At 49.3% G+C, this 13,873-nt stretch overlaps 1 protein-coding gene across 2 annotated transcripts in view; it reads right to left on the bottom strand.

Moving 5' to 3' along the window:
- Positions 1–13,873, bottom strand: part of LOC144668550 (paladin-like) — a 257,514-nt gene that overhangs the window by 155,215 nt on the left and 88,426 nt on the right. For both annotated transcript variants that reach the window (XM_078530692.1, XM_078530693.1), the window contains exons 10-11: positions 9,902–10,006; positions 2,781–2,876 (exon numbers count right to left, since the gene is read on the bottom strand). In XM_078530692.1, the coding sequence (XP_078386818.1) occupies positions 2,781–2,876; positions 9,902–10,006 (201 nt within the window). The remainder of the gene's footprint in view (positions 1–2,780; positions 2,877–9,901; positions 10,007–13,873) is intronic.

Below are 13,873 nucleotides of genomic sequence, written 5' to 3'. Positions count from 1 at the left end.
GATGTTAAACTGAAGCAGAACATTAGATATCATCCGCTTGTTCACTAAAACTTGACTCTTCAGTGGGGAGTCGAGCTTTACTGAAACCAAGGCCAGAGTTTTATGGTCCCGCTGGGATGGGGAAGGGGCTGTAAAATGCGCCGGGCCAGTCTAAACTCCACCGGCTTCGGCGGGACTGTAAAATCCCACTGCTGTAAAATTTCTCCCCAATCGTCAATCCTCTTGTAGGATCGAAAATAAAGGAAAGCTGAGGAAAGAAGGGCAGCAGGTTGCCAACATCGGGATTGACCTGAGAAGTGGGTTGAGTTTGAACTTTCACCCTCCTCCTCCCCCCCACACCCGCCGAACAACTGCCCAAAAATGCCCCACCATCCCGGGTGGCCGGGGCTGGGGAGGGGGGACTGTTAGGGTGGGACTCTCTGGTGGAGGGGTGTTGGACGGTGCTGTTGGGGTTGTTCTGCTGCCCAATTTGGGCGGACAGTGAGTTGGGGGAAGAGAAGCCAACGGCCAGATCACCTCCAGCAGATCCACGAGGCTCCATTTTGATCTACTTCTTGGCCTCGCTTCCAGTGCCAACCACCCAGGATTGCCCTGGAGTCTCCGGGGATTAAAAGGTTCACCCCCTGGGCATTGCCAGAGGGGGGAAAAAATTATCAGGGCATTAAAGTTCATTTTCTTTGAACAGCTTTGCTCCTTAGCTATAAACATGTTGGAGATAGGGATGTGGCGGGGGAGGGGTAGGAGATGGGGATATGGCGGGGGGAGGGGCAGGATATGGGGATGTGGCGGGGGAGGGTCAGGAGATGGGGATGTGGTGGGGGAGGGGTAGGAGATGGGGATATGGCGGGGGGAGGGGTAGGAGATGGGGATATGGCAGGGGGAGGGGCAGGAGATGGGGATATGGCGGGGGAGGGGTAGGAGATGGGGATATGGCGGGGAGGGGTAGGAGATGGGGATATGGCGGGGGAGGGGTAGGAGATGGGGATATGGCAGGGGGAGGGGGAGGAGATGGGGATACGGCGGGGGGAGGGGCAGGAGATGGGGATATGGTGGGGGGAGGGGCAGGAGATGGGGATATGGCGGGGGAGGGGTAGGAGATGGGGATATGGCGGGGGAGGGGTAGGAGATGGGGATATGGCAGGGGGAGGGGTAGGAGATGGGGATGTGGTGGGGAGGGGCAGGAGATGGGGATGTGGTGGGGGAGGGGTAGGAGATGGGGATGTGGCGGGGGAGGGGCAGGAGATGGAGATGTGGTGGGGGAGGTGCAGGAGATGGGGATATGGTGGGGGGAGGGGCAGGAGATGGGGATGTGGTGGGGGGAGGGGCAGGAGATGGGGATGTGGTGGGGGGAGGGGGAGGAGATGGGGATGTGGTGGGGGGAGGGGGAGGAGATGGGGATGTGGTGGGGGGAGGGGGAGGAGATGGGGATGTGGTGGGGGGAGGGGGAGGAGATGGGGATGTGGTGGGGGGAGGGGTAGGAGATGGGGATGTGGTGGGGGGAGGGGCAGGAGATGGGGATGTGGTGGGGGGAGGGGCAGGAGATGGGGATGTGGTGGGGGGAGGGGCAGGAAATGGGGATGTGGTGGGGGGAGGGGTAGGAGATGGGGATGTGGTGGGGCGAGGGGCAGGAGATGGGGATGTGGTGGGGGGAGGGGGAGGAGATGGGGATGTGGTGGGGGGAGGGGTAGGAGATGGGAATGTGGTGGGGGGAGGGGTAGGAGCAGCTCAACTGGCCAACCGGGAGCAGCTAAATTGAGCCGCTTGTTCTAATTTTCATTTGGCAGCTGGTTCGACTGGGCCAGACGGCAAAGGTTATGGTACCTGGAGGAGGCAGTCGAGCAGCTGTTTGATTGGCCGATTATGGTTGGTGCTGGGAGGTCCTGTAATGAAACCTCCAGGAATATGTCCACCTTGAGTTGGCAACCCATAGTAAAACAGAGGTCGGGAAAATAAACCTCCATAGGCCTATCCCCTGCCAGTCATCATTAGCATGTGATCGGTGCAAAGAGGGTAAGTGACCTTGATCCAACCACAAGGGGGCGGGAACAGCCATCTTTAGGGACAAGTTGCCTCCGGTAAGTAGGCCATGGTTTTGCAAGCTGGAACCATCTGAAAATGTGAGGAAAACGGCAAGTTGGAATCTTAACCCCACACCGCCCACACACTGCCCTCCCACCCCCCCACAAAACCACCCCCTCCACCTCTCCCCAACCCCTACACTACTTTCAGCGTGAAAGGATTCACCTTTAAAACAAATAATTTTGTCATGCCAAGAGCGTATCCCCGGATTCTGCCCATGAATGTGGTGGTGGTGTTTGGGGATATTGTCTGTTGTGGAGCAAAGTAAAGGAAATCTTCACTTTGTAGTCAATGTGAAAATATATAAAGATGGTGCAGCACAGACAGTACAATGTCAGTCAGCAGAAGGAATGCTCCCTGTTTGCTTCTTGGCAGCACATCATCACCGTCATGTCCCCAACTTCAGTGACTGCAGTCAGCAACCTTCTACTGATTGTCAAAGCAACTGCTTGGGATTTGGGCGGTGCCGGGGAGACTCTTCAGCTTTGGACGCTCCAGTCCAGACTGATGGGATGGTGCGTGTGTGTGTGTGTGTCAAGTGAGAATCTGTGTCCGATCCTTTGACCTGCACTCTCTTCTGGAGCAGCACCTCGCAAAATCTGGATTTACAATTAAGCATTCAGTTCTGAAGCTTACAGTATACCTGGGGGTGGGGGGTAGGGGTCAGCCCGCTGTCAGATATACAAGTCACGTACTCTCACCTGTTCGTGCAGGTAGTAGTTAAAAGCGACGAGATAGAAATAGCACTCAGTGCTCTGTAGTACTCTTTGGAGAAAATATTCTTTGGTGCTGTTGCCCTAAACGTAGCAGAGGATAAAATTCACAGAAAAATCAGTCATGAGCAACTACTTCTTCCTTTGGATGCAGAGAAACCAAATGTGTAGGATGACCAAAATTAGATCGAGTGGGTGGGAAGGCGAGAGCGAGCCAAGAAATACCTGTTACGTGAGGACAACCTTGGGTTTGTGCAGGTGGGAGGAGTAACAGGGGCCGATGCTCGAGCAGAACACTGCTCTCACAGCCGTGAAAAGCCACATTCACAGGAGGGTCACAGTCTCATTTTCAGCCAGAGACGAATAACACAATGTGGCAAATGAGCTGATAATCAGAGGACACGAATTTAAGGCGATTGGTAAAGGAACCAGAATTTGCAGGTTCATAAGGGGAGAGGAATTAGGACTAATTACATAGCTTTTTTAAAATGCTGACACAGTCATGATAGACCAAATGGCCTCTTTACCCTCTGTACGATTCTACTAAGTCCAAGTCAGCGATCTTCACTTCACGACCCACACTTGTCTATCCCACCGCCCACTAACCAACCCTCCTGCTCGCCAACTCTCCCTCTCACCCGCTCGCCGCTTCCCTGCCCAGTCTTCCCACTTGCAGACCCTCTCGCTCCCTTGCTCGCTCGCTCCCTCTCTCTCGCTGACCCTCTCCTGAGCCCTCATTCACAGTGAGAGTCCAGGAGAGGGGAGCGGCAAGTGAGGGGTGGGTGGGCGGGTCACCAGGCAGCAGGGCAGGGGAAGGAAGCTGTGGGCACTAGGGAGAAGCAACGAGTGGAGGGTCGGGTCTGGCCAGGAAGGCAACCGCTGAGCTAGGGGAAGAGATGACGAGCGGGAGGGTTGAGGAAGGAGGTGGTGAGCGGAAGGGAAGCAGAACGAGTTAGTAAGGTATGAAGAATTGATAAGATGAGAGTTGGCAAGTTATTAAAGACATTAATAACAGTACATTTCATGCACTGTGTACTGTCAAGTTTCCCTCCAAGTCACTCACCATCCTAACTTGGAAATATATCACTGTTCCTTCACTGTCGCTGGATCAAAATCCTGGAACTCCCTCCCTAACAGCACTGTGGGTGTACCTACACCACATGGGACTGCAGCGGTTCAAGAAGGCAGCTCACCACCACCTTCTCAAGGGGCAATTAGGGATGGATAACAAATGCTGACCCAGCCAGCGAAGCCCACATCCCATGAACACATTCTTCAAAAAGTCACGAATGTGTTTATCTTTTATAATTATTTTTGTGTTTTACTGCGGAAGAAATTCATCGCAATGAATCTATATAAGTATTAGACTCTATCTGTGGTCCGCTTAATTTTTACAGTCAATACCAGTCGTCTAAGAGTTGCATTATCTGGATAGATACACCTATGTTTGTGTTCCTATGTATATAAAAGAACTGTGTCCAACAACACATATCTATCACATACTGGAAACTTCATGTTCGGCTATAGATGGTGGCGTTGTGTTAATGTCACTGGACTAGTGACCCAGGCTTAATGTTCTGGAGACATGGGTTCAAATCTCACCAAGGCATCTGGTGGAATTTAAATTCAATTTCTAAAATCTGGAATCTAAAGCTAGTCTCAGTAATGGTGACCATGAAACCGTCATTGATTGTTTTGGTTCACTATTGTCCTTTAGAGAAGACAATCTGCCATCCTTACCCAGTCTGACCTACATGTGACTCCAGATTCACAGCAATGTGGTTGACTCTTAATTTCCCTCTGAAATGGCCTAGCATGGCACTCAGCTCAGGGGTGATTAGGGACAGGCAATAAGACGGCCTGAAGGTGCTGGGGATATGGTTCGGAGGGACCGGGGCATGCGTTAGAAACTGGAAGGAGCGAGTGGCTATGGTGAAAAGGAAACTGGGCATGTGGGAGCGACGCTCCCTCTCCATTGCGGGTAAGAACCTGGTCATCAGGTGTGAGGTACTCTCGCTGTTGCTGTACGTGGCGCAGGTCTGGCCCATTCCACACTCCTGCGCGATGGCGATCACTCGAGCCATCTTCCGCTTTATCTGGAGGTCGAAAATGGATCGTGTCTGCAGGGACGCGATGTACAAGCCTCTAGATAAAGGGGGAAAAAACGTGCCCAACATCGCCCTCATACTGATGGCCACCTTTGTGTGCGGCTGCATCAAGCGGTGCGTAGACCCTCAGTACGCAAACACCAAGTGTCACTACGTGCTGAGGTTCTACCTGTCCCCGGTGTTGCGAAGGATGGGTCTGGCCACGCTGCCGCGGAACGCTCCAAGTAGTTGGACCGTGCCGTACCACCTGTCCCTGGTGGAAAAATTTATGCAGAAAAACACCTTTGACCACAAGTCCATCAGGCAGTGGTCAGCACGTAACGTCCTAGAGGCCCTGAGGGATAAGGAGAGGGTGGACCCTGTGGGATGGTTCCCCGAGCAGACTGTCAAAGTCATTTGGCAGAATGCCTCATCGCCAGAACTTTCCAACAAGCACCAAGACGTAGCTTGGCTGGTGGTGAGAAAGGCCCTCCCCGTCAGATCCTTCCTACACGCCAGGAGTCTCACCCCCTCTGCACGATGCCCTCGAGGTGGCTGTGGTGGGGAAGAGACCGTTGTTCACCTCCTTGTGGATTGTGCCTTTGCAAAGAAAGTCTGGAGAGAGATGCAGTGGTTGCTGTCGAGGTTCATCCCGAGCAGTTCTGTGACACAGGACTCTGTGCTCTACGGGCTGTTCCCAGGGACACACACCGAGACAAACATCGACTGCAGCTGGAGGATCATCAACTCGGTGAAAGACGCGCTTTGGTCTGCCCGAAACTTGTTGGTCTTCCAGCACAAAGAGTTGTCCCCGACCGATTGTTGCGGACTGGCACAATCCAAAGTCCAGGACTACGTGCTGAGGGACGCACTAAAGCTTGGGGCAGCTGCCGCAAAGGCGCAATGGGAAAGGGTCGCTGTCTAAGACCTTTCTACCACAGCGCACCGAGAGACTGGGAACTGTTTAGAGCCCCTCGGGCTGTACAGATCAAAATGAAAGGCTGTAAATGATTGTAATATTGTTTGTACTGATGCACCTGGTGATACATTTTGTAAAAGTTTAACCTGGATTGTACCCTTGTAATGTTGTTTTTGGGGTGGTTTTGAATGTGATTGAAGATTTTTTATGAATAAAGTATATTTTTACAAAAAAAAAAGATTAGGGACAGGCAATAAATGCTGGCCTTGCCAGCGACGCCCACATCTCAGGAAAGGATCTAAAAAAAAAAAGGATACAAAGCTGGGCACTGAGCACCAGCCTGGAATTTGTAACCCTCCAAAGCCCACTCACCAAACACACGCTTAAATTCTGATGGAGTTGAGGCTGTAGTGCCTTTAAAATGAGACTATTGTGGGGTTAAAGGCAGGGAGCTCTGCCACATGGTATAACAACTGTTCTCCTTAGAAAACTGTGCATCACCTGTGGGTATCAACAAGGCAGGCTAGTAATCTCACGATCGCGTTCCATTTTCAAATCGGAGTATTTAAAGGGTCTAATTAGAGGCAGCTTTTGTTGGGAGGACGAGGCGACAGTAGAACATTCCCATTAAAATTTATAATCATTTTCTCGGCATTGTCAAATGAAACACTTCACTGATAATGAGCTTGCTGCCAAACACATGAATACATGACATTTCCATACCAATGAAAGCACTCATTCCAGCCTCAGCTCTTCTAATAGGTACTCACCCCAGTTACTCATCGCAAAACTGCACCATTCACAACGGGAGATAATGAATTCCTTTGTAATTCATCATCAGAAATTACCTGGTACAGTCAAGTGCTGTAATAGTGATAGGCAACACTCCCAACTGAGCTGACTCCTTGTTAACTCTTATTGCACACATTTGTCCTGTTTTATGTTTTCTACCATTAAAACCTGATATAAAACATAAACTGGGACAACTTTACGAGCGCCATGCACCCCCCTCTGCCCCCACCCACCCCACCGAGTTAGATGCCAGGCATGAACAGTGGGCATGACTCCCCCACCGGTAACTCTGCCATCTGTAAGATCAGCCTTCAAGAGTGTGTTTGGCAGCATCGGCGGAGAAGAAAAGAGTTGACGTTTCGAGTCCCTCCACCCACCCCCCACCTTAAACCAGCTTATATTTCACCCCTCTCCCTAATATTACTCAGTTCTGCTGAAGGGTCGTGAGGACTCGAAACGTCAACTCTTTTCTTCTCCGCCGATGCTGCCAGACCTGCTGAGTTTTTCCAGGTAATTCTGTTTTTGTTTTGGGTTTCCAGCATCCGCAGTTTTTTGTTTTTATTCAAGAGTGTGTGAGTGTGTTGGCTGTTTTAAATACATGAGGGGCGGGGGGGGGGGGGGGGGGGGAGGGGGGGGTACATGAAATGTCAACTATTAGAAGCGTTCGGTGCTTCTGTGGCAGGGCTTCGCGCACAGTATCTGCGTGCCCAATACGCAGCCGGCACAGCGTCCGCGTGCCCAATACGCAGCCGGCACAGCGTCCGCGTGCCCAATACGCAGCCGGCACAGCGTCCGCGTGCCCAATACGCAGCCGGCACAGCGTCCGCGTGCCCAATACGCAGCCGGCACAGCGTCCGCGTGCCCAATACGCAGCCGGCACAGCGTCCGCGTACCCAATACGCAGCCGGCACAGCGTCCGCGTGCCCAATACGCAGCCGGCACAGCGTCCGCGTGCCCAATAAGCAGCCGGTACAGCGTCCGCGTGCCCAATACACAGCCGGCACAGCGTCCGCGTGCCCAATAAGCAGCCGGTACAGCGTCCGCGTGCCCAATACACAGCCGGTACAGCGTCCGCGTGCCCAATACACAGCCGGCACAGCGTCCGCGTGCTCAATACACAGCCGGTACAGCGTCCGCATGCCCAATACGCAGCCGGCACAGCGTCTGCGTGCCCGATACGCAGCCGGCATGACTTTCATGCGGACGGGAAATTGGGCAGAATTAGTTGCTAATCTTCCAGGGTAATTTGATAAGGTGGATTCAAAATTGGCTTAGTTGTAGGAGACAGAGGGTGATGACAGAAGGATGCTTTAGTGACTGGAAGCCAGTGTCCAGTGGCATACCACAGGGATCTGTGCTGGGTCCCCTATTATTCGTCATTTATATAAACAACATAGATGACTATGTGGGGGGTAGGATTAGTAAGTTTGCGGATGACACAAAGATTGGCCGGGCGGTTAACAGTGAGGTTGAGTGTCTTGGGCTACAGGAAGATATAGACGGGATGGTCAAATGGGCAGATAAGTGGCAGATGGAATTTAACCCTGAAAAGTGTGAGGTGATACACTTTGGAAGGAGTAATTTGACAAGGAAGTATTCAATGAACGGCATGACATTAGGAAGCTCTGAGGAACAAAGGGACCTTGGCTTGTGTGTCCGTAGATCTCTGAAGGCGGAGGGGCATGTTAGTGGGGTGGTGAAAAAGGCATATGGGACACTTGCCTTTATCAATCGGGGCATTGATTACAAAAGTAGGGAGGTCATGTTGGAGTTGTATAGAACCTTGGTGAGGCCACAGCTGGAGTACTGTGTGCAGTTCTGGTCGCCACATTATAGGAAGGATGTGATTGCACTGGAGGGGGTGCAGAGGAGATTCACCAGGATGTTGCCTGGGATGAAACATTTAAGTTATGAAGAGAGGTTGGATAGACTTGGGTTGTTTTTGTTGGAGCAGAGAAGACTGAGGGGCGACCTGATCGAGGTGTACAAGACTTTGAGGGGCATGGACAGGGTGGATAGGAAGCAGCTGTTCCCCTTAGTTGAAGGGTCAGTCACAAGGGGACAGAAGTTCAAGGTGAGGGGCAGGAGGTTTAGGGGGGATGTGAGGAAAAACTTTTTTACCCAGGGGGTGGTGACGGTCTGGAATGCACTGCCTGGGAGGGTGGTGGAGGCGGGTTGCCTCACATCCTTTAAAAAGTACCTGGATGAGCACTTGGCACGTCATAACATTCAAGGCTGTGGGCCAAGTGCTGGTAAATGGGATTAGGTAGGTAGGTCAGGTGTTTCTCATGTGTCGGTGCAGACTAGATGGGCTGAAGGGCCTCCGCTGCACTGTATGATATTGTGATTCCCATTGCACAAAACTCTGCACTGGGATACTAAATCACTCGAAGATTACCATCCAAATAAATTTCCATTGCATCCGATACTTGGTCCCAACCCATTTGGATGCATAAACCTGTATTCATAGAATCGTAGAATAATTACAGCACTGCAGGAGGCCATTTAGCCCGTCATGTCTATGGCCAGCTCTCTACAAGAGCAACTCAGGTGGCTCCACTCCCCTGCCTTTTCCCTATTGTATAACAAAGTTTTTCTCTCCCGATAATTATCCAACTATTTATTAATTATCCAGTTAATTAATAATTATCCAATGCCTCCACCACACTCTCAGGTAGCGCATTCCAGATCCTAACCACTCGCTGCGTAAAAAAGTTTCCCTCCATGTCACCGTTGCTTCTTTCGCTAATGGCCTTAGATCTGTGCCCTCTGGTTCTCCATTTTTCCACCAATGGGAACAGTTTCTCCCTTTCTGCTCTATCCAGTCGCCTCATGATTTTGAGCAACTCTATTGAATCTCCTCTCATCCTTCTCTTCTCTGAAGCACCAGCCTCTCCAATCAATTCACTAGACTGAGCATCACCTCCATCAACAGCTCAATATTCTCCTGGGGGTCTGCATTATTTTATGCTGTGGCCAATTTCCAGCTGGGATAATGGAACGCCGGCTAATTTGATTTCCAACCCTTGAGCCGCCGGATGAGGATAAAGGAAGGATGCTTTTACTGTTTCACACTTGTGACCACCTAACCCATTCCCAGATCAAACAGTATCCCCAGGTCTACATTATTCAGGTCAACATTGGGTAATGCGCACTTACACACTTAATCACTGAGAGTTGTCTAACTGCCATGGCCTGTGGCATCAATTGAACCCACCACCCCCACTCCTCAGTTGAGTTATTGCCTTGACCTTGGGATCCATCCCCAAACTGCCCCCAAAGCTCTGCGGTTTCCGCAGCAACTCACTTACCTGAACCTGGTCGTTCTCCCCAATGCCCTCCATCTTCTGCTTGTATTCAAAAATGGCTTCTTTAATGTCATGCATTTCCGAGCAGAGCGCAATGACTGTATCCACCTGATTGAGGGGAAATACAAGAATTGGTTAAATCCTCTATCACTGAGCTTGCTTTCCTTGTCGCCTGTGGGCCATAGCCGTGCAATACCAAATGCAAGAGGTCCTTATTCGTGTGTGAGCCTAGACTGTGAGTCTGAGCAGCCTGTTTGACCCAGACTCTAGTCATTTGATATCCACATACCAGCTGGATAGCAATCAGGGGATTCCTGAAGATAACTTTAATGTCCCCTCCAATGCCCTATCATAAACTAACTTAACACTGGTCAGTGATGGAATCTGGTGACCCCAAGAACTCTGTGGCTCAATAGCAAGATGGTATGTTAAGGTTGACCCATCAGGAGGCAGTTATCTGCTTTACATCCTCTATGCAGCAAGTTTCCAAATACTTCGTTAAGCACAGCAAGGCACTTATTAGAGGAGTATTTACTTGAGTAACACCGGGGATGAGAGACTTCAGTTACATGGAGAGACTAGACAATGCATATAAACATACAAATCAGGAGCAGGAGTAGGCCATTGGGCCCCTCAAGCCTGCTGCACCATTTGATAAGATCATGGCTGATCTGATTGCGATCTCAACTCTACCTTCCTGTCTACCCCCTCTAACAATTGACTTCCTTGTTAATCAAGAAGCAATCTAACTCAGCCTTAAAAATATTCAATGATCCTGCCTCTCTAGCTCTCTGTCGAAGAGGATTCCACATACTATTTACTCTCAGAGAAAAAGATTCTCCTTATCTCCATCTTATTTATAAGTTGTGTCCCCTGGCTCTAATCTCTTCCATAAGGGGAAACATTCTCTCAGCATCCACCTGTCAAATTCACTCAGGATCTTAAATGTTTCAATAAGATCACCTCTCAATCTTCTAAACTCCAATGGATACAGGCCCAACCTGTCTAATTTTTCCTCATAAGATAGTCCCTCCATCCCAGGAATTAGTCGAGTGAACCTTTTCTAACACATTTATATCCTTTCTAAAGGAAAGAGACCAAAACTGGACACAGTACTCCAGACGTGGTCTCACCAAGGCCCTGTACAACTGTAGCATCAGTTCCCTACTTTTATATTCCATTCCCCTTTCAATAAACACCAACATTCCACTTGCCTTCCTAATCACGTGCTACACCCGCATACCAACTTCTTGTGATTCATGGACCGTGACACCCAGATCCCTCTGCACCTCAGAGTTCTGTAATCTCTCTCCATTTAAATAACATATTGCTTTTCCATTCTTCCTGTCAAAGTGGACAAGTTTACATTTTCCCACATTATATACTCCAAGCTGAGATTGTTCTCCTTAGAGCAGAGGACGTTATGGGGAGATTTAATAGATGTGCTCAAAATGATAAAGGGTTTTGAGACAGTAAATAAGGAGAAATAGTTTCCACTAGCAGGACGGTCAGTGACCAGGGGACGTAGATTTAGGGTAAATACCAAAACAGTCAGAGAGATGAGAACAATAACTTGAACACAGTCAGTTATTGCTGAAAATAGAGACTTTTCTTGGGTCGATGTTTTTCATCTTGCTCTCATCAGGGCAATTCATTCCCTAGGGCAGTGACATGACCAATCAGAGCCAAGCTGCCTAATATAAGTTTCAAACAATGCTTGGCAATTAATTGTCGGTCACCATGAACTGGTGCATTCTCTATGGCAACACCTCTACCAATCAGGGTCTACTTGCCAACCAATCAGCACTCTCTTCTCATACAGTATAAACATGCTTCCCCTGACATTGGTATTGTCTTGCAGATTGTCCTGATGAGTGCAAGACAAAAAAGCTTTGACAAAAAAAGTCTCTTTTTTCAGCAATCCTCAGGTTTGGTACTGCCAAATGGCAGTCAGTTATTCTGATCTGGAGCACGCTCCCTGAAAGGGCGGTGGAAGCAGATTCAAGAGCAACTTTCGGAAGGGAGTTGGATAAATACTTGAAAAAGAGAAGAACTGTAGAGACATGGGGAAAGAGCAGAAGAATGGGGGCTAATCAGGCAGATCAAAAAAGAGCTGTTGTTGGAACAATGGGCTGAATGGCCTCCTTCAGAACTTCACAAATCCATGATTTATCAAGCTAGAATTTAACTCAGTCCAGAAAGCCTATTTTCAAACAGCCAGGTAAAACTTGCTAAGTTGATTCGCAGCTTGACAATTCAGGAATGGTTGCATCAGTAGCCAAGTACGTTAGAAATCTTTATTCCTTAAATACCAAATGGATGGCAGAAGTTCTTAAGCAAAAAAAAACACAATCTCAGTTCAGCTCAATAATTAATGACTTCAGCTTCACTTTGTCACTTCAAAAGTAATTTCCCTTTTTTTTATCTTATGAATACTCTGACTCTTGCTCTGTTCCTCACTCATTGACTATCCTGAGTTACAAAGTCTGGGAATCAGTTCCAAAGACAGCAAGATTCTCATCAGATCCAAAATCTCATCTCAACTCAATAAGGGAGAGCTTATCTTAAAGACTTTTTATTAGAACTTAAATCTATCTACCTGGTGAGGTGAGAGTGCCTGTCCTTGACAATACAGCAGCATTTGACCAAGTGTGGCATCAAGGAGCCCTAGCAAAACTGGATTCAATGGGTATCAGGGGGAGAAACTCTCTGCTGGTTGGAGTCATACCTAACACAAAGGAAGATGGCTGTGGTTTTTGGAGGTCAATCATCTCAGTTCCAGGACATCATTGCAGCTCCTCAGGGTAGTGTCCTAGGCCCAACATCTTTAGCTGCTTCATCAATGATCCTCCATCCATCATAAGGTCAGAAGTGGGGATGTTCGCTGATGATTGCACAATGTTCAGCACCATTCGCAATTCCTCAGATACTGAAGCAGTCCATGTCCAAATGCAACAAGACATGGACGATATCCAGGCTTGGGCTAACAAATGGCAAGTTACATTCATGCCACACAAGTGCCAGGCAATAACCATCTCCAACAAGAGAGAGTCTAACCATCGCCCCACGACATTCAATAGCATTACCATTGCTGAATCCCCCACTACCAACATCCTTGGGGTTACCATTGACCAGAAACTGAACTGGACTAGCCATATAAATACTGTGGCTACAGGGGCAGGTCAGAGGCTAGGAATGCTGCAACAAGTAACTCACCTCCTGACTCCCTAAAGCCTGTCCACCATCTACAAGGCACAAGTCAGGAGTGTGATGGATACTCTCCACTTGCCTGGGTGAGTGCAGCTCCAACAACACTCAAGAAGCTGGACACCATCCAAGGCAAAGCAGCCCGCTTGATTGGCACCACATTCACAAACATTCACTCCCTCTACCACCGACGCACAGTGGCAGCAATGTATATCATCTACAAGATGCACTGCAGGAACTCACCAAGGCTCCTTCGGCAGCACCTTCCAAACCCACTGCCACTACCATCTAGAAGGGCAAGGGCAGCAGATACATGGGAACACCACCACCTGGAAGTTTCCCTCCAAGCCACTCACCATCCTGACTTGGAAATATATCACCGTTCCTTCACTGTCGCTGGGTCAAAATCCTGGAACTCCCTCACTAACAGCACTGTGGGTGTACCTATACCATATGGATTGCGGCGGTTCAAGAAGGCAACTCACCACCACCTTCTGTAGGGCAACTAGGGATGAGCAATAAATGCTGGCCTAGCCAGCGAAGCCCATATCCCATGAATGAATTTTTTTTAAATCCCGTGAATGAAAAGAAAAGAACCTCAGTCTACCATTTTCTCAAATTTCATCAAGAGTGCTGTGGACAGTTAGGGGAGAGATTGGTCTAATATTGCTCCAATCTCTTCTCTCATCACGCACACTTACATTACACTTTCTACAAGTCATTGAAGGAAAAGTGGTGATGAGAGTTGGGAAGAACCCAGACTGTGTC

This window comes from Cetorhinus maximus, chromosome 27, assembly GCF_964194155.1.
Source record: "Cetorhinus maximus chromosome 27, sCetMax3.hap1.1, whole genome shotgun sequence".
Classification (NCBI taxonomy): Eukaryota; Metazoa; Chordata; class Chondrichthyes; order Lamniformes; family Cetorhinidae; genus Cetorhinus; species Cetorhinus maximus.
Note: the sequence above shows the minus strand (reverse complement) of the source record. Positions and strands in the feature narration are given on the sequence as shown.